General features: G+C 35.4%; 1 protein-coding gene across 6 annotated transcripts in view; it reads right to left on the bottom strand.

Annotated features, from left to right (window-relative positions):
• The window catches only part of JMJD1C (jumonji domain containing 1C), a 325593-nt gene that overhangs the window by 6565 nt on the left and 297861 nt on the right, over positions 1-21167 (bottom strand). For all 6 annotated transcript variants that reach the window (XM_081824178.1, XM_031029861.2, XM_081824176.1 and 3 more), the window contains 13 exons: positions 20236-20450; positions 19147-19299; positions 15080-15169; positions 14466-14593; positions 14058-14271; positions 13325-13539; positions 12359-12637; positions 9558-9726; positions 8904-8994; positions 8283-8413; positions 7791-7913; positions 4806-4945; positions 3379-3555 (listed from right to left, as the gene is read on the bottom strand). In XM_081824178.1, the coding sequence (XP_081680304.1) occupies positions 3379-3555; positions 4806-4945; positions 7791-7913; positions 8283-8413; positions 8904-8994; positions 9558-9726; positions 12359-12637; positions 13325-13539; positions 14058-14271; positions 14466-14593; positions 15080-15169; positions 19147-19299; positions 20236-20450 (2125 nt within the window). The remainder of the gene's footprint in view (positions 1-3378; positions 3556-4805; positions 4946-7790; positions 7914-8282; positions 8414-8903; positions 8995-9557; positions 9727-12358; positions 12638-13324; positions 13540-14057; positions 14272-14465; positions 14594-15079; positions 15170-19146; positions 19300-20235; positions 20451-21167) is intronic.

Raw genomic sequence — 21167 nt, 5'->3', positions numbered from 1 at the left:
GGGTGGCCAGAGAGAAGTAAGGAGGAGGGAAGTAGGGAAGAAAGGCAGTGAAGGGGGCTGTGTGTATGCATACACAGGAGACATGGACAGGATACAAACACCAATCATTTAGGGCCTTGTGAAGCTTTGAGCAGTATTATGTGAACTAAACTTTTTAACAAGATCACTTCGCCTACTATTTTGAGAAAACATGGGGCTCTACCCACAAAAAAGCAACAGCAGAGAGACATTTCCATGGCATGGAATCTCTGTGGTAAACAGTGATTGCCTCTGAAGGAGGGCAACTGGGGACAAAGGTGAGAAAAAGACTGAATTTTTACTGTGAACCCTTTTGTACTACTCAGACTCTTAAAAATTGTATCACTGTATTACATTTCAAAATAAAAATTATTTGAAAATAGCCTAGAACAACTAAACTATCCATACCTGCCCCTCAAAAAGAAAAAGAAGAATTTTGGTCCATACTTTCCACAATGTACAGAAATTAACTAAAACTGGATTACAAATCTAAATTTAAGACTAACCACAATAAAGCTTCTAGAAGAAAATGTAAGAGAAAATGTTTGCTATATTGGACTAGGCAGCAATTCTGGATATATAATGAAAGTATGATACATAAAAGAAAAAATTGATCACCTGAACTTCATCAGAATTAAAACACTTCTCTTTGGAAGACACCATTAAAAAAATGTAAGGACAAGTCACAGACCTGGAGAATATATTTGCAAAGCATATACCAGGTAAAGCGCTTTTTTTTTTTAAACATTTTATTTATTTATTTGACAGAGAGAGACACAGCGAGAGGGGGAGCACAAGCAGGGGGAGTGGGAGAGGGATAAGCAGGCTTCCCGGCAGAGCAGGGAGCCCGATGCGGGGCTTGATCCCAGGACCCTGGGATCATGACCTGAGCCGAAGGCAGACGCTTGACGACTGAGCCACCCAGGCACCCCTCAGATAAAGGGCTTATAAAGTAGAGTAGTTAGGAACACTCAAAACTCAGTAAGAAAAAAGAAAATCCAACTGCAAAAAATGTATAAAATATTTGAACACACAGGTTTACCAAAATAGATATATAGATGATGGCAAATAAGCATATGAAAAGATGCTAGACATACTTAGTTATTAAGGAAAAGTAAATTAAATTAATACTACAATGTGATACCAATGCACACTTACTAAATGTTTAAAAACAAAACTGACAGTAAGTAGAGGAAATGGAACTCACATATACAACTTCAGGGAACAGAAAATGGTACAATCACTTTGGAGAACTACCTGGCAGTTTCTGGTAAAGTTAATCATACATTTACTATATGACCAGGAAATCCCATCACTTGGTATTTATCAAACTGAAAAGAAAATCGATGTTCACAGAAAAACCTGTATGCAAATGTTTTTGGTGGCTTTACTTATTATTTGTCCCGAGCTAGAAAACACCCAAATGTTCTTTGATTGGTGAATGGATTAAAAAAAACTGTTATATTTATATAATGAACAACTACCCAGCAATAAAAAGGATCCAACCAGTGGTATACACAACAACATGGATGAATCTCGAATGTACTGTATGTTGAACAAGAAAAGTCAGATTCAAAAGCTACATATTATATGACATTCTAATAAAGGCAGAACTATAGGAGGAAAATGTAAGTAGTTGTAGGAATATCAGATGGGAGAAGTTGACTAAAAAAGGGCAGGAGGGAATTTTTAGGAGTGATGCAAGTGTATTGTATTTTGTTGTGTTGTTACCTAACTATATATTTGTCAAAACTTACAGAACTGCACATTAAAATTATACCTCAATTTAAAAAACTGCCCTGTCCAGTTTAACTTTAAGAAAATAGATACTGGATAAATACATAAGGATTTAAGGGAACCTGTTTTGTATTATCAAAGAATTCTTTCTATTTACAAAATAGTACAAAATGTACTATTCTCTTAAATAGGCTGCTCCATTGAGGGTATTTTACATTTTGATACAGATTAGCTCTTTTCTGATAAGAGACTAGAAGGCAAAAAAATGGCATGTGGGAACTTGAATCATAAATGATACAACATCTCTGAAATGATCAGGTAAGACCATGGGACAATAAAACAATTTAACATAAATAATGCATTAAACTTAATACATTTAATATATTTTTTCCTCTAGGAAGTTACTGTAGTGAAACAGGTATATTTATTATGATGTTTGTATTTTACTGTCATAAATACTATTTGATATCTAAGAATAGTAAATCTAACCCTGAGCTTGACATGTTAAAAACTAAGCAACTAGGGGCGCCTGGGTGGCTCAGATGGCTAAGCGTCTGCCTTCAGCTCAGGTCATGATCCCAGGGTCCTGGGATCGAGCCCCACATCAGGCTCCTGGCTCAGCAGGGAGTCTGCTTCTCCCTCTCCCTCTGCCTCTCCCACTGCTCATGCTCTCTCTCTCTCTGTGTCTCAAATGAATAAATAAAATCTTTAAAAAAAAAAAACTAAGCAACTATTATCACTTAAGGAATATTTGTGCTATTATATGATGGTGTCACAATGCTGAACAGGCAGTAATTGCATATATAGTTATATAAAATGTGGAAAACATTCCTTGGTTAAAAAAAAAAAAAAGTACACATATCAGATACATCTCAACTACCAGGTGGTAGAAAAGGTGGGGAACCAACTCTGAGGCAAACTAGCTTTTGGGGTTTTGGGGTTTCCTCTGCATACTCTGTTACTATGAGGGCTAAGCTGGTCTGTGGTAGCTCCAGTCTATTTATAGGAATCCACTGTATGCTTTTAATCTAATCCTCCATGCCCACTATCTATTCTATGCCTTTTTTCCAGGTGCCACATAGTCAAGCCACAGAAACAAAGATAATGTGTTTTTTTTTTTTAGTTTTTAAATTTTGTGGATCAATAGCTATAAAAATTACATATCATCTTTCTTTGGACACACTACTGCTATGTTAGCAAACTAACAAGGCAGGAGTTACACTAAAACCCTGAATTATGGAATGGTCTAGCCAACACTTCATTCTGCTCAATTTAGTGCCTTAGAAAATGTGTGATCTCTTAAGTCTTAATACTTAAGTGTTAAGTCTCACTACTGAGAACTGAATATATAGTATCTCTCTTTTTCCTCCTTCAAAAGTCTTAAAAATGAGATTTTGATCCACTAAACTGGAAACAATATAAAAATGGAAATCTGGCTCCCATTGAAACAAGTTCTCAAAGCATTTAATTATGTTAGATCTCTTCAAGCACTGGAAAGCTATTTTAGTGGTTTCTTAATGAAAGCAAACTGGGTGCAGGTCATTCTCTTATTTATCAGAACAACTTCTCTTTCAATATTGGTTCCTTCAGTAGCAGAGGTGTGAGAAATAAGTTTTTCTGTACCTGATGAAGTGCTCCTGCTGGTAAGACAATGGCGTCACCAAGGAACTGAATAAGAGTACAGGTTCTGACTCCGTACTCTTCAAGTAGTCTTTGGCGGAGCTTTTTATTCACATACCAACTTTGGTCACGTATTGGATCATGTTCTGGTAGAACTTCAAGGCCTTGTTCTTTTGAAATCTGCAATATGGATTAAAATTAAAATATACACTTCAATTTTAAGTAAGGGAAATGATAAATTCTCTTCATTTAAATTCCAATTTTCTTTACAATAACCATTTTTTGTTCTTAGAATCTTATGGAACAATGCATGTGCTTAAGTTAAAGAAAATGATATTCTACAACAATTTGAAAAGCCAAAGGATATTAAAACAATGCTGCACATTGAGATGCTGTTAATAAAGTGACTCATACTACCACCTTCTCACCCCTTCCATCCACCATGAAGTTTCCATCCATTTGGTTTCTTCTTTACAATCGTTTCAAAAGTATAGCACAGAGATTAGGAAAAGCTTAGTTTAGTAGCTTTTTTGTCAAAAGCCAAACTATCCATATGTATGGACTTAAACATTTCCTGATCTTGCTTTTTTTAAAATGTAAGGACAAAGATAAATACCTTTATATTGCTAACCCTCTAATCTTTGACAAATCAATTTCAAGGGACCCTTTAACTAACCAGTGAAATAATCATTCTGCTTTAAAAAGCATAATTTATAATATTTTAAGTTAAAATACTAGTAGGTATTCTGAGATAAGATAGTAGGTACAGAGCTACAGCTCCTCCACTTCATACTGAACAGAGACAAACCTTAAGTCTACTCTGAAAGAAAATGAAGCATAATAAGAAAAGCAGCAATGATGGTCCCTTGCGAGAAATCCCTGTAATTGCAGATTTGACAAATATTTGAGTAAAGGATTGAACTAATCATTCTAAATTAATATGTCAGTTTCATTCAGTGTCAAACAACTAAATTAAAGGTACGATTACTCAAAATTTCAGTCTATTCAAATAAGTATAACAGACCAACTGATGTGGTTAAGAGCAGAATTACTGCCTATGTCAACAGCCAAAACTATTAATCAAATTAAAAAAAAGATCCTATCTTCTTTAGATGTTTCTATGACATATTAGTTTTTATATCCTGTAATTTTCACCAAGGGTAAAATCTGACTCATTAACAGATTAGTTCGTTACTATAAGGAGACATGGGAGCACTAGCAACTGAGAAGTTGCCATTCAAAAACTGGCTTTAAAAGGAGCAGGAGAAAGGAGCTTTTGACTTTCAGCAACAGTAAGAAGTCCCCTCCTTTTTTGAAATAAAAATTACCTAATGATCTTATATTCCTGAATGCTAAATTAAGTTACATTAAAAATTATTAAGTCCTTGCTCAAGGTAGAGAGAGAAACTATTTGCAACCTAAATTTATACCTTTTGAAGAAATTCCCTTATTTTGTCAATGTCTTTCCCTGCATAAATATGCCACAGAGCACCAGGTATTTCACTTGAGTCCTTCAATCGTTTTCTTAAAATGTCATCCAAATCTTCTTCCTCAAATTTCTTGAGTATTCCTGAAACATAAGAGAATATTTTCAAATTCGTCATTAAAAACCACCAGAAAGCCAAGTATCCTAGAATTGATCTATCAGAGCAGTACAGTGCCTGACTAGATCAGGACTCTTAAAGAGGAAGTAAACCCAGTTAAACCGTTACAGAACACAAAACACTGACCATGCGTAACAAGGGACAGAGTAACAGTAACTTTCCCAGATCATTTGTTTTCTGCAAACCAGGGAACAAGAGATTAAAAACTCAAGGGTTTCTAAATCAAACTTCACCAACTTTCTTCCTGTCCCAAGGGGGTGGTCGTAATAATGATTTGTACTCATACAGCATTTCCTAACTTACAAAAAAATTTCATGACCACTAATAACTACTTAGTAAGGTAGGCAAGGATCATAACCTCTATTTTATGGGTCGGGGGGGGCAGAAAGAGGGAGAAGGAGAGAGAGAATCCAAAGCAGGCAAGCACCAGCTCAGCATGAAGCCCGACTCGGGGCTCGATCTCATGACCCTGAAATCATGACCTGAGTGGAAACCAAGAGTTGTACGCTTAACTGACTGTGCCACTCAGGTGCCCCAACTACAGTGAACATTTTAAAGAAATGTTCTTTTGAGAGTAAAAGAAATTTATTGCTTGCTACAAAGAACACATCAGATGTTTCCTAATTTGTAACAGTAAATTCTTTTTTATGTTTAAAGTTGGTTGCAAGGATTTCTTTATTCAGACATTGTTTACAATGTATGCAAGGCACTATCCTAGAATGTTGGGGATTAGAGTGAAACAAAGACCCAGTCAAGACCTAGCAGAGTAAAAGAGAGTATTAATAAATGTAGGCAAATAAAAATACCACACAGTGTGGTAAATGCAATCATAGGAATACAAAAGGTATCCAAAGACTGGTTCAGTTCTCAAATCTTATGTGTTAACAAATTATAAATTGACAACCTCAGAATGATTCCCCAATTTTTTTTTCCTTTAAATTTTACTGCTTTTCAGGTGCCTGGCTGGCTCAGTTGGTTAAGCGTCTGTCTTCGGCTCAGGTCATGATCCCAGGGTCTTGGGATCGAGCCCCGCACTGGGCTCCCTGCTCAGCGGGAAGCCTGCTTCTCCCTCTCCCACTCCCCCTGCTTGTGTTCCCACTCTCCCTGTGTCTCTCTCTGTCAAATAAATAAATAAAATCTTAAAAAAATAATAAAGAATAATTAAAAAAAGAACAAATGCTATAGGGGTTGATTTGAACAAAGTGCAAAGAGTCACAAAAAGAGATAATTAACTCCGTGGCGTCACAGGCTTTGAAAAGATAAATAATCCAAACCACAAGTCACACATTTCTGTATTAGAGCTGGGACTACAACCCAAGTGTGCCTGAGTCTCAAATCCTTGGGAGTGGGGGAGGCAAAGAGTTTATCAGTTATAATCAAGTGTCAATTTAGGAAGCTGAGAAACAGTATAAAAATGAGTTTCTCGTTTTGGGGGAATTTAGGTTGTGTTTTATGGAAGCTGTCAAATACACAGGAAAGTAGAGTGAATACTGTAGGAACCCCCATGTCCTCAGCACCTAGTCACTAAGCTCAAGATACATTCTTGGCTCCAGATACAGAGCTGGTGAGGTACGTGGTGGTTGGGTCATGCATAGAATTTCACATAAAGTACATGTAAACTAGAAAAGGTAAAGAAAAATTCCGAGTCGAGGAAAGCCTGGGATTCTGTGAAGTTAGTTACGAAGTAGGGGAGCAGAAGCCAAGGGCACTATGTGAAGAAGAGGCAGTCATTACCAGTGCTGTTTATTTCAGAGGGCAAGCAGTAAGACAACCAGAAAGAAACCACTGAAATCACTTATCCAATCGTGAATGTTCGCAAGGGCCGCAGTAATAGTAATTTTAGTGAGGTAGCAGGTTTAAGGCAAACTTGAAATGAGCTGAAATGTGAGTAAGAGTTGACAAAGAGCAAAGAATTTGTTATGAAGGCAGGAGCTATAGATGGTGGCAAGGAAGTCTAGTTTTGAAGGTTTTCTTCTGAGAAAGAAGGAATAGTCTAGAGTGTACTTCTACTCTGAAGAAAATAACTAGCACAGAGGAAAAGTTAAAGACCTATTTACATAGAAGGGGATAGCAGATGGAACAAGGTTTCGGAAAGAAATCCAGAGGGTGGAAATCTAAAACCTATACAATGGATAGAAAGGTTACATCTTAATGACTGAGCCACCCAGGTGCCCCAAAAGGTTACATCTACTTAGGAGAAAAGATCCCTTCTCTCTCTGATAGTAGAGGGGGAAAAAATGAAAAATGTTTGAGGCACAAACCAAATCTAATCAATCTCAGAACCCCAGGACCCACTTCCTATTCTCCAATAAAGTGTTTATAAAGTAAGCTTAGCAGTTTGTTTTCACAAACAGAACAATTAAAGATAGAAAAGGAGCAAATAAAAATACTCATTTTTAAAATTAAAATTAAAATTTCTAGGGGCGCCTGGGTGGCTCAGTGGTTAAGCATCTGCCTTCGGCTCAGGTCATGATCCCAGGGTCCTCGGTTCGAGCCCGGCATCGGGCTCCCTGCTCCACGGGAAGCCTGCTTCTCCCTCTCCCACTCTCCCTGCTTGTGTTTCCTCTCACTCGGTCTCCCTCTCTCTGTCAAATAAATAAATAAAATCTTAAAAAAAAAATTAAAATTTCTATTATATTGAAAAAAGACAGGTAAATCAAGCACTCTTAAAGTAATAAAGATTAGAATATCCCTATATCCACTGCAATTCTTTCTGCAATCTTTGCTGTTTACTCAGAGGCTGACATTCCAGATAAGTCCTAGTGTGGTTATTCAATTTCATCCCCCAAACCACTATTCAAGTTTCTTTACCTGCTTTTGAGAGAATGCCATTTCCTTTTGCTATGCCAACATAGACTAGAATATTTACAACATCAGAAACTTCAACATGGAGATTTGTTGTTCCTATGTCATGATCTTTAGCAGCAGCTACACCTGTGTATAAAATAGAATTTTATTTGACTGAATACATATCCTAGATAGTCCCCCTAAAATCAGCTCTATGAGGAAAATTTGTTAATTGTAATTTGAGCTTTAGTTTCCTTGTTCCAAAGCCTGCTCCCCAAGAAATTTCCATAAAAAATAAAATTACTAGAAAATGTAAATATTTTGCAAGGAATTAGCAAGTACTTAACTATATTGGCTATTAATATCTAATATACTGTTTGATAGAAAAAAAAGATTTCAGTGGATTACTAAAAAATGGATTTAGTAGAGCCTAAAAATCACTAGACAATTTATCTTTGGACAGCAGTTAAAATTTCATATAATTCCAAGTTCACGGAAATGCAAATATATACCTACCATAGGCACTGCACAACCTGGGTCCTAGATCAGGGCGTACAAAAAATCCTGGCAAATGAGAGGCCAAGTTGAATTTTCCTTCTGGATTACAATATTCTGGCAATGGTAGGCTTTTCAAAAGATCTTCGTATCTGAAGAATAACAACATTGACTTCTTTTGAATACAGATTAACATTCTTAGGTGCTTTCATATACAAAATTTTCAGGTTGTTCAAAACATAATACAACCTTTCCTTAAGGATTCTGACAAGTAACACTTTCCTTGACTTCATTCAGTTTAAATGAATGCCTAACACCAGGACAAGCACAGAACAGAAGTGACACTGACTAAAACTGCAATTCTGTTTCTCTAATCATAGCAAATTAAAAGCATAAAGAGAAGGGAGGTCCTAAACAGGACCCCACATCCTTTGATATTAGCATTCTTTCCTTTACTTCCCTAACATAAAGACTTTATCCTACTGAGAATACAGAGATTGGGTTTTGTTCTTAATTTATTTTTAATTGGCAAGGAAAATGCCTGAAGGTTAAATATGTAGTTCCTTATCCTACTTCTGGGGATAATCTCAGCTCAAATTAAAAAACCCAAGCATTAAAATAACACGTTTTAAAAATATATACCTTGCTGGCATCATAGTCTTGAAGTCTTCTCCTGAAGGGCAATCTTTCAATTTTAAAACAACTGTTTCTCCACTTTTCATTTTTTGTCGTTCTATAAAGAATGCAGTTCATTAGTAAAAGGTATTTTTTGCCTTTTAATTTTTAGTAATGTTTGGAGAAGAAGGAAGAAATGTAAAACGAATGATGATTATTGTATAGGAAGTATTTAATGAATGCTTGCTTATTGAGTTTAATTTCTTATGTACTTACATAGTATTAGGACTTTTATTCCTTATGTATTTAGGTATTTGTAATACTGCAAAAATATTCTTTAAAAATCTGTTTACAATTGTTATTGAAACTAGTCTTAACATTTTTATTTTTAATTTTCTAAGTGTTTTACATAACATATAATTCTCAGAGGTTTATGGGGTTGCTAAAAATATTCCCTATATGATATAAGGAAACATAGTTTAAATAACTTATTTATGGTCAAAGGAAACTAGGGGTGGAACAAAGGAATAAGACCCTTGTTTCCAAGTATTTGTCTCTTCTTTATTAGCTAAAGTAATATAGAAGTTTCAAAGATTAAAAATCTGTTAAGTCATATTTGCAATTTATAATTTTGGGGGGATATATTTCAGAAAACAGTAAAACAAACAAAAAACAACATACTTGAAACTTCTTCAAAACCATCCCAGAATTCCTTAACATTGGCATTTGAAATAATGCTGTCTTTGCAGTTCAGGAGATCAGCTTGGTGGTCTCCAAAATCAAGACTAATTGACTCCGCCTTCCACAAGCTAATGTTCATTTTCTTATGCACACCAGAAACCACTGCAGGCTTATAAATAAATAAATAGACAGATTGATAAGTTAAAAGGTATATGGACAAGCACACGAATTTTCCAAAATTCGATTTTATATACATATACAACAAACAGATAACATGTTAAGTTTTAGGACTAATGACAAATTGTGAAAATAAAAGGGACTACTGAAAATAGTCCCTGACCTGAAAAGATGGACATAATATACTGTCAAAGAGAGTAAGAGAGAATGCCATGTAGAATAGATTGCCATTTTTTAAAATTAAAGTTAACATGTAGTACATTTTCAGGAAAGAAGTCTTAAAGGACTAGATTAAAAATTTCAGTTCTAGGTAGTATAAATATGGATTTTTGGCTGCTTTATTTATAGACTAATTTTTGAAGCTAGAACATAACCTACTTACGTATCTATCATGTGTGATAGATATAATAAGATTTTAATGGAACACATATAGTCCTTGAGATTAAAACATAATTTGTATCACTTAAAACACATACACACGTTCTTTACCTCCATAAGGATCATGATAAATAAAAATATTAAACCACCAGGCAAAATATTAAATTTCGAGCTTAATGGCTGACTCCCTGAAAGTAAATCTCTCCTTTGAAATCGTATGAATTTGAATTCCCTCAAGGCTATCTAACCCAAAACTAACAATTGAAGATTTAAAGCTTCTAGAACTCCAATGCTGATGTAAAAAAACCTCTACAACAATCTGATATACTATCCCCAAGGTTTTGGGTTTTTTAAATTCCTTTATTATAAAAGAAGCAAATGTCTGGGATATAGAGAACAAAGAAAGTTGTGACTCTCTTGTAAAATACACTATTTATTAAGTCATCTTAAACTTCATTAAGATAATTACATTTCAGGAACCACAGAGCAGAATAACCTCTAGCTAGGGTTCTTATCACAAAAGATATCTCAAAAGAAAAGAAAAACAACAAAAATCACCTTAAATCTGGTTAACTACTTACTTGGGGGACCACATTAAACTTCCCTTCAACAGGCTAATAATATATCCAACTATAAAAAATAGGTTCAGCTGTTAATTAACTATTGTTGGCAATTCAGATATTAATTCCCAGCCCATATTGTGGCTAACCAATAATACTCCTATCCAGCCCTATGCCACGCTTTCTAATGGTAGTCATATTGTCAAAACAATGAGGGGCAAATTAGCTAGTATATTAGAATATTCTCAAGCAGAATTCTTAGGCTACCATCATCATCATCTTCGCAAAATACTGGAAACCTTCCTATTTTGATTCCTTGCCTACAGCCTTATTTTCCTCTAATTCAACTCCAATCTGCTTTGCTGTCAGTTATTTTAATATGTCAATCTGATTACTTTGACTCATCAATTAAAACTATCATCTACAGGATAAAATTCAAACTCCTTAGTGTAATAATCAAAGGCCCTTCATAATCATAACCCTAACTACCATTTCTCACCATTCTCCCACAGAACTCTTTTATCTATGTTCCAAACAAAACTACTTAACAGTACCCCAAGCACCCAATGCTCTTGTTTATTTCCAACCTCTTGTTCACATCTAGAAAAATTTCACTTAACCCCTGAGGCATCAATTCAGACTAGCATTTCTGAATTAGTACTCTAGCCTAGTCATTCCCTTTTTTGGGTTTTTACAGCACTTTAACAAAGTTCTTAGAATATTTAACATACTTATTAAAATATTTACTTGACAGCTCAAGCACATACCAAATCAAGTGGTCTAAATTATGACCCGCCAATGGCATCAGGGCTTCAAGGGGAGCCAAAGAGAAAACAAAGGAAAAAACAACAACAACAAAAAGGAAATAAAAAGCTAAATATTGTGTATGTGTGATACATGGGTATGAATTTTTTCTGGGGAGAAAGGAACGAAGTTTTCTTCACATCGTGAAAAGGATTAGTGACCTAAAAAGATTAATAAGAACCACTAGCACTAAAGTTTATTCATCTTACTTATTTTTATATCCTTAATGGCCAGCACAAAGACTAGATTTTATTAGGAGCTCAATAACTATCTGTTCAATGAAGAAAGTAAAATAAAATTGCAAACGATGTATTCCAGAAAGCAAGAAAAAAACAACATAATACTAAATCATGCAAATTCTTAATTTTGTTCACAATTTCTGCATTAATGTAATAAACTGCCCTCTGAAATGTGTCTCAAACATTCTATGAAAACTCTGGTCAAAGAGAGTATCATTTTCATCATTGAACAGAATGAAATAATGTCATTCAAGATCTGATGAACTAATGTATAAAAAAATGTTCTATGGATGAACATTAAAGGCAAAAAAACATCTACATAACTTTTGGTTAGTCTGAGGCAAATGCTTCTGTAGATATGAATCTGTTAACTGTAAAGATGCAAATGTAAAAAAAGGAAGTACCAAATTTTATAAATATATGGCTTTATTAAGTCTGTTGACTGATAGCTAAAAAATATAACATCAATCAGTGCTTCCCTTTTAATTCATATAAATCTGACCAAAAAATAAGAATTCAGAAACAGTAATTCTGTTAACCTTTTTGTTTTTGATCTCTTACTTCCAAATGTGTTAAGTACTATCTTTCCCCTTTCTTCCTATCCAACCAGTTTCAGTTTCACTAATTAGCTTAAAATACTCACTTGTCCATGTTTCCAACACTCTTTGAAAAGCTTCCAATTATTAATATTTTTATAATCCTTAAGCCACAGAATATGCTGCTCACAGATCCAAGAATGTGGTATATCACTGTACAATTTATTGTTTTCCTCCATGGGTGATTTTCTGCTCTCTTTAGGTTCTTCTTTCAGCTCTGGTTTTACATTTATTTTAGAGGCTTTAGTTGGTGGAATTTTGTTTTCAACAACTGAAGCAATTATGTCATCAAGAATGTTTGGCATAGTCCTTCCACTTTTACCACTCTATTAGGGAAAAAGTTATATATTAAGAGGAAATTTATACATCTTTAAACTTTCACTCTGGTTTACTCCTAACATAGCAAACAACCAACACAAACATTTTATGTGCCTTCAAGAATATGTAATCATGTCAGTGAATATGCATCTATAGTCCCTACGCTGTTCCTAACAGATATGAACCAGAGTTTGGTGGTCTTCTATGTGAGAAACTACCAGGTCCCCAGAAACTGTAAGTGTGGCCCTTTGTATTATTTTAGGACTAGCTCAGAGGAGATAGATGGGTGGAATCTCCCATATACTTTTAAGGATCACTAAAAATTTGTGCCTACCTATACAATTATTGTTTTTTCATTTTCTTCTGGTGCATAATTAAAACAAAACTGATTACTAAATATTTTTAGTAACAAAACATTAACCATGTGATCTATTTCCCCTACAAGATACGTTGTTTTCAAATTCTGAAGGAGACTCTTAGGGCTCTTCTGGCATTAAATGCCCCCCCCCAACCTTTTTCACCTGGGGGGAAAAACCCAAATCTCCAGCTTTTAAGCTATGAGATTTATACTGCAATTGGGAGCATGCCTAGTAATAAGTGTCTTTTACTTCATTTGCATCTATTTCTTGTGTGGTTCACAGCCAAATCCAAATTTAAGGTCCATATGAAAACCAAAAATCGGGCATCTTACTCACTGGGGTTCCCATCGAATACACTGGGGCAAAGGCAATGCCAGCGTCTGTAGAACCCACACGGAGCTTGCCAGCAGTTGTGGTCAGCAAATCTCGTAAAGTTGAGCCCTGTTCATTATTCTGGGACACAGGAGGTGATGTTCTGCTATTTGGAGAATCAGGGTTGTCTTGTTCTCTCTCTTCTTTAATTTGCTTTTCAAGGGCAAATTCTTTGTTTTCTGAAATACAACATTTACAAAATTCAAATAAAATTAAGCATGCTGCTAAAGTACAGAAAAAACTGGGACCCTACATTTGATAGTGAGAGGTAAAAAGTGTAGCACTAGTGATTTATTCACCTGAACACACCCAGAGGATGGGTTAGATCCTTCAAAATGGAGTCAAACAGTTTGAATATGAAAAGGCCTTCCTCAATATCTTACACATGTAGCTGAGTTTGCACCTGTCACAAATGAAAAATGCTACAGCTAAGACAGGGAGAAAGTATAGTTTAAATTACAAATCTACTGCCCTGGTGGCTTTAATGATATGCTCATCCACAAATGATTCTCTAACTGATTTTGATACAATCATGGGAAGGTGAGTTCCTAACAACAGAAAACAAATGTTTTCCTGAATCTAAACCATTCATAATGCAAGCAAAGGACAAATGTAAATTGTAATAAGTGAATATTACATATTAATGTAGATTGTCAGTTATATTATGGTCCTCTATTATACACTTAATTATATTCACCTTTTTTTTCCTCTCTGGACTTCTGTTCTGCAAGATCTGCTAACCAGTGCAGTGGTGACTGGGATTCTGGAGGAGTTAACTTGCTGTCTGTGCTTACGTCACTCCCTGGGCTGCTGTTGCCATTACTCTCAGACTTCTGAGGGTTATTTTGCTGCTGAGACTCAGGCATGCACAGAGAAATTTTATTACTGTGATTAAGAACATTCTGTAAAACCTGTAAGGGTAGAACAATTAAACTTTTAAAATACTGCTTTTTCAATTATTCAGAGTTAAAAGTAGTAGTTATATTTATACAGTAACAAAGAAAACATAAGTTTACAAAACACAAGTCCTAAATTGGATTTCAAATACCAAAGCTGATTAATTTAACCATGCATTTCATTTGAATAATTAGAAAGTTGTACTCACTTGAGATACACCATTCATTGCAGGAAAATTTCCAACTTGTATATTCTGTTTGTTAGTGCAATGACAATGGGATTTAATACCATATTTTTCTCTAAGAGCGTGCATCGCATCTAGAAGATCTGTCAAAACTACAAAAAATAATAGTGGTTAATAAAAGGATTGCCCCTAGTTGTTAAGATCATAAAATTTTTCCTGTTTATCTTGTGCAGGTTTTCTTGTGTTCTTTCACTTTTCTTCCCGTTTTTTTTTCCATCTCTTCTATCTATTTCAGGTCTGATCATTCAGCCAAGTTCATGTTCTCTATTTTCTCTCTTACCTCTACTATTAAAAATTCAGTATGCTCAAAAAGGGGAGAATATCATAAATCTAATAAGCATTTTCATTACACTCTAGTTTTCCCCCTCTAAAATGGTTCCTCTGGCTTTCTTCATCATTGGGGCTGGGCTTACCTTGCTAGCTTTATTACACAGAAGATTCTAAGAACTGAACAAAAACAATTCAAGATTAGAAAAACCTTACCTCTCCATTCCATTATACCCCTACATAATCCTAAATAATCTAGAGCAAGCAAGAGTTATTACACTACTAAGTAAATAATTTGCATTTATACTTACCAGAACCGGGTATAATTTGAGTTGGCATTAAATGTTTGTGATCATGAGGCTGTCCCTTCACACACTTCATCCAAGCATACAGTTCTTTATCTGTATGATTACAACATATTTATTTTTATATCTGTCATGGTTTTATAATTATAAAATTGGTGGTTTGTATAAAAAGAGCTTAACAGGGGCGCCTGGGTGGCTCAGTCATTGGGCAACTGCCTTCGGCTCAGGTCATGATCCCAGGGTCCTGGGATCGAGCCCCGCATAGGGCTCTGGAGCCTGCTTTTCCCCCTCCCCCTCCCCCTGCTCGTGTTCCCTCTCTCGATGTGTGTCTCTCTCTGTCAAATAAATACATAAAATCTTATTTATTTGACAGACAGAGAAAGCACAAGCAGGGGGAGCAGCAGGCAGAGGGAGAAGCAACAGCCCCCCCGCCCCCGAGCAGAGAGCCTGATGCGGGGTTCAATCCTAAGACCCTGAGACCATGACCTGAGCTGAAGGCAGATGCTTAATCAACTGAGCCACCCAGGTGTCCCAAAAGCTTCACAATTATATAAAATGTCAATGGTAGGCTTCAAATGTTCGGTTTTGTTTTTTGTTTTTTGTTTTTTTTTTTTTTAAAGATTTTATTTATTTATTTGAGAGAGAGAGAATGAGAGACAGAGAGCATGAGAGGGAGGAGGGTCAGAGGGAGAAGCAGACTCCCTGCCGAGCAGGGAGCCCGATGCGGGACTCGATCCTGGGACTCCAGGATCATGACCTGAGCCGAAGGCAGTCGCCCAACCAACTGAGCCACCCAGGTGCCCCAAATGTTCGGTTTTTTAAAAATAAGACAGTTCCATCATTCTGATAACTTTATAAAAACAAGGTACAAAATTGATATGTTATTTAGCCTTTTCTAAAATTACCATTATTTATTGTCATTAATGTATTTGTTACCTCTATCTTCCTTATTTGATTTTAGCTTCTCTGTCGCTCATCCCCTATTATCTCTTCACTATTTTCTGTGCCCAACAGGGCTGTCGCCTGATCTTAGTACATCAGAAACTGACACAAATTTGAGGCTACTGCTCTTTTCCTTTTATGCTTTAAAGACATGTAGAGGAACTGCCATGGGATGTCAAAAAGCTGCTATTTTATACAAAATATTTGTTATTAGTGCCTTCAAACAAGGCTCCATACCTGGAGTTGTAAACATATTAAGGCATAGCATAAGGCAAATAATACACAGGAAAAATATTATCTTGATCTCAAGGATATCTTTTTCTATAAATTTGATGACACAGATAGCTACTTATGTTGTAGCTGTTAATAGATGCAATAAATATCAGAAAGCTCATTTTATTCAGCATAAAAAATCTACAACTATTATTTCATGAAAAGCTGCAGACTAAATAAAATTCAAATCCAGTCTAAAGTGTCTAAAACTGGTTTTCTTTAAAAGCTTTCCAACTAGGGGTGCCTGGGTGGCTCAGTCGGTTAAGAGTTGGCCTTCGGCTCAGGTCATGATCCCAGAGTCCTGGGATCCAGTCCTGTATGTGGCTCCCTGCTCAACCAGGAGTCTGCTTCTCCCTCTCCCACTGCCCCTCCCCCTGCTTGTGCTCTCTCGCTCTCTCAAATAAAATCTTTAAAAAACAAAACAAAACAAAAAAACCAACTTTCCCCTCCAGAGCCTACACAGTAACCTGTAAATGTTTTCTAACTGCTTATATTTTACACTTATGCTAATTGCCACTATATAAAGCAACAACCTATAAATGATTTTATTACAATATTTAACAGTGAAATAGATATATAGATACAGAATACAACTTAAGGCATATAGGTTATACTAAAAAAAAGATACAGTGACTGACAGACTATGCTTTTAAAAATTAATAATACTATGAATATCAATAGCAACATAACTATTTAGGTTTATTATACATACCTTATCTTATTCAAAAAGTGCTACATACTTATATATATGCATACAATATAGCAAAATGTGATAAATTAATTTTTTAATTAGGCAAAGGGAAAACAAAAGTAATATGGAGCCAGGAAAAAGGAATATAAAATGCATGTGATGAACAGTGCAGCCAATCCTATTAACAGAAAATATCCAAATATATTTTTATAATTTTGAAGATAGTAAATGCCTAAAATGCATCCCTTTCTTTAAAAAAATATTTATGTATTTATTTTACGGTGTGTGTGGTGGCGGGAAGCATGCATGCATGCATGTACACTGGAGCGACAGAGGGAGAGAAAGTTCCAAGCCGATTCTGCAGACTGCAGAGGCCAAGTGGGGCTGGATCTCACAACCCATGAGATCATAACCTGAGCCGAAACCAAGTCGGATTCGGATACTTAACTGACTGCACCACCCAGGAGCCCCTAGAATGCATTCCTTACTACAGTTTCACATTTTACTCATATTTTCTATCTTTTGCATATTTCAGAAACACACAGCCATGATGTTTGGAAATATGTCCCACTACAGGGGTCTTTTTGGTTAAGTGCTCAGTGTCTAAGAAAAAGAGTTAGAGGGGCGCCTGGGTGGCTCAGATGGTTAAGCGTCTGCCTTCGGCTCAGGTCATGGTCCCAGGGTCCTGGGATCGAGTCCCGCATCGGGCTCCCTGCTCAGCGGGAAGCCTGCTTCTCCCTCTGCCTCTGCTTCTCTCTCTCTCTCTGACTCTCATGAATAAATAAAACATTAAAAAAAAAAAAAAAAAAGAGTTAGAAAGGCTTTCGTAACCTTACCAGTGGAAAAGATACTGATGGCTAACTCATAATTTATCTATCTGATATACAATTCTGAAAAAGAGTTACCTGGATATGAAAATGACATGCATCATTTTTAGACATTAAACAGTTTCTATCACTAAACATGATTTTACTTCTAATACTTCCACAATTTGAATCCTCTCATTTCATGATGACTTTATCCCAAACAAATTACTGAAAAATTTCAGGTTACCAGTATTAGGAAGCTACTTCCAAATTTGCCTTGGATAAACTTTTTCTAAAAACACTTTTAGCATGAGAAAAGGTGAATTTAGTTACTTCCTTTTTACATTTTATATTATCTCCAACTGTACTAACATGCAGAACACCTGTTTTTGTGCCATTTTTATCTAGAAATTAGAAATAACAGCTTCAGAGACTACTTTCATATGTAATAAAGACTTTTTTCTCAAAGAACTAGGGAATAAATGACACTGATGGAAGCATACTCTTGAACGTTTTGATTTGAACTTTATGGTCTTAAGGACAGAGAACAAACTGAGGGTTGATGGAGGAAGGAGGGTAGGGGATGGGCTAGATGGGTAATGGATATTAAGGAGGGCCCTTGTTATGATGATCACGGGGTGTTTTATGTAAGTGATGAACCACTGAATTCTACTCTGGAAACCAATATTGGTTATACAGTTAACTATGTTAACTAACTAGCATTTAAATAAAAATTTGAAGGAAAAAAAAAAGAACTTTATGGACCAATTATTGAGAAAAATCACTTCACACGGTTTTAATGAAATTTAAATGACTCATGTGCATGACCATGTAATTAACAGGTTCTAGAATGGACTTCAGGCTCCTAAAACTGGAATCTGAAAGTAGCAAAGCCTATCCTAAACTGGGCTACATTAAAGAACTACCTGCTTAAGGGGTGCCTGGGTGGCTCAGTCAGTTAAATGTCTGACGCTTGATTTCGTCTCAGGATCATGGGATGGAGCCCCATGTCAGGCTCCATGCTCAGCAAGGAGTCTACTTGAGGCTTCTCCCTCTGCCCTACCCCACCGCGCTCATTCTTTCTAAAATAAATAAATAAATCTTAAAAACAACACAACTACCTGCTTGAAATGAGAGGGTGGATCTTTCTAATGAGGATAAAAGGATGTAGATGCAGTTTTTATTCTAGAAAATCTGGCCATTAATAAACTTCACAAAACTTCTTTAATGTAATATATTCAAAATAAAGGAAAGCAGGGGAAAAATAAAAAACCCTCACACACATATCATTTTCCAGATGAATGACCCTAAAGAAAATGAACATTATATAAATTTCAATTTATATAGAGTTATAAACCAACCTCTAGAACTCTTCCTTTCCTTTGCCTTGTAACAATCTAAGCAGACCACAAATCCACATTTTTGGCAGACCCAATGAATGTTAAACAATGTTGCTTCACATGCATCACACATTTCCCGCACTCCTCTCACTGCTCTTTTCCAGGCAATTTTGGCTGAAATACAGAAAAATAAAAATTTAAAGGCAAACATGCTCTTTTCCACACAATTTTTGCTAAAATACACAAAAACAAAAATTTAAAGGCAAACCAAGAACTTCAAAGGATGTATTAACTAAAGATCAACCGATTTCTTGAATTAGTAATTCTCTTCAGAAGATTTACATCTAATGGAGTTTTTCAACCTTAGCACTTTTAAGATTTTTGACTGAATAATTCTCTGTTGTGAGGGACTATTCTGTGCAATGTAGAATATTTAGGATCTGTGACCTCCACCCATTAGATGCTAGTACTCTATCACCTCCCCCCAGCATTGCAGTTATACAACCAAAATTGTCTCCAGCCATTGTTACACATCCCTTGAGGGACAAACCACTGATTTAAGAGAAAGGGAGGAAAAGAAGCTAACATACTAACATTTAGAGTACTTAATGTTAGGTGCTTTACATATGTAAATATAATTACTTTCTAAACAAAGCTATGAGATAGTTATTCCACTTTACAGTCATACAGTTAAAAGCAAGTAGTAAATCTGAGATTCAAAAATACAAATCCATCTAACTCTAAAGACTGTGATGAACCACACCAGATTAAAAACTTAAATAATTGGTATGGACTATGTCTTTCTCAGGCAAAGGCTGAAATTTCCCCATTTCATTTCTGAACTATCCCTATGATGCTAACTATATGTCATAATGGTAGAAACTGCATAATGTTATTGTGAGTTCATGACCTGATAATCCATTCATTACAACCTCAGTTGGAAAATATGTTACCTTAAGTACGTATAGGTGCATCTGTACATAAAAAAGTGTCATCAAAATTAAATATCAATGAGACCAGGTAAAATTCAGGGACTTAATCCCATTAAGTATACTTGAAAGAGAAATTCTTAAAATGAAATGTGTACATTTGTATATTTAACTTCCTTACCATCCTTTTTCACCCAGGACAAAGCTGTTTTTTCCGATGTTACTAACTGACAGAACTTATCACCTATGATATCCAAGATGTATTTTGAAGTTTCTACATCTAGTTCATCATCATCATAATTTTCATGTGTCCATAAGCTCATAGCTTCATCATCATATTGGTCAGGAGAAGAAAATCCATCTATTCTAACCACTCCATTTTTACTAAATGACAATCTGAAATATTAAAACATAAAAGGATTAGATACCTAGACAGAAGTCCAGTTTTATAAAGTTGTAAATTTATAATTAATTTACATTTTTATATTATGAACACATAAATATGTTAAAAAATAAGAAAATAGGTTAGTCCTTCATATACACACATACTTTAATTATTAATTAAATTTAACAAATTTAAATGACTCCCATAGTGTTACACAAATGGCAATGATAAGCAGCATCAATTTTAGGTTATTTCAAGAAATAAGATTTTTTCAATCAAATGAAAACTATAATCCAAGTGTTTGATGAGGACAAGAGTTAAAATGCTGGCCAAATGCTGCCTAGAGTAATGCTGTTATTTTACACATAACCTAAATCAAGAACCTCTTAAGTGGAAAATGCCCTAAATTGAGGTGCCTGGGTGGCTCAGTTGGTTTAGCGTCCGACTTTTGATTTCGGCTCACGTCATGATCTCAGGGTCCTGAGATCAAACCCCACGTTGGGTTCTTGCTGGGCGAGGAGTCTGCTTAAGATTCTTTCTCCCTATGCTTCTTCCTCTGTACCCCCTTTCCCTCTAAATAAATACATACATACATATATAAATGGAAAGAAACTGCCCTAAATCACCTCAAGACTTTCACTGGGAGGATTAAAAAAAATGCCAAGTACAGATACATTGTTTTCATTAATTAAAATGACTATTTATGACTTAGAGGAACAAGGATGAAA

This window comes from Leptonychotes weddellii, chromosome 6, assembly GCF_054177405.1.
Source record: "Leptonychotes weddellii isolate Sample4059 chromosome 6, ASM5417740v2, whole genome shotgun sequence".
Classification (NCBI taxonomy): domain Eukaryota; kingdom Metazoa; phylum Chordata; class Mammalia; order Carnivora; family Phocidae; genus Leptonychotes; species Leptonychotes weddellii.
This window is presented reverse-complemented; position numbering and strand designations above follow the sequence as displayed.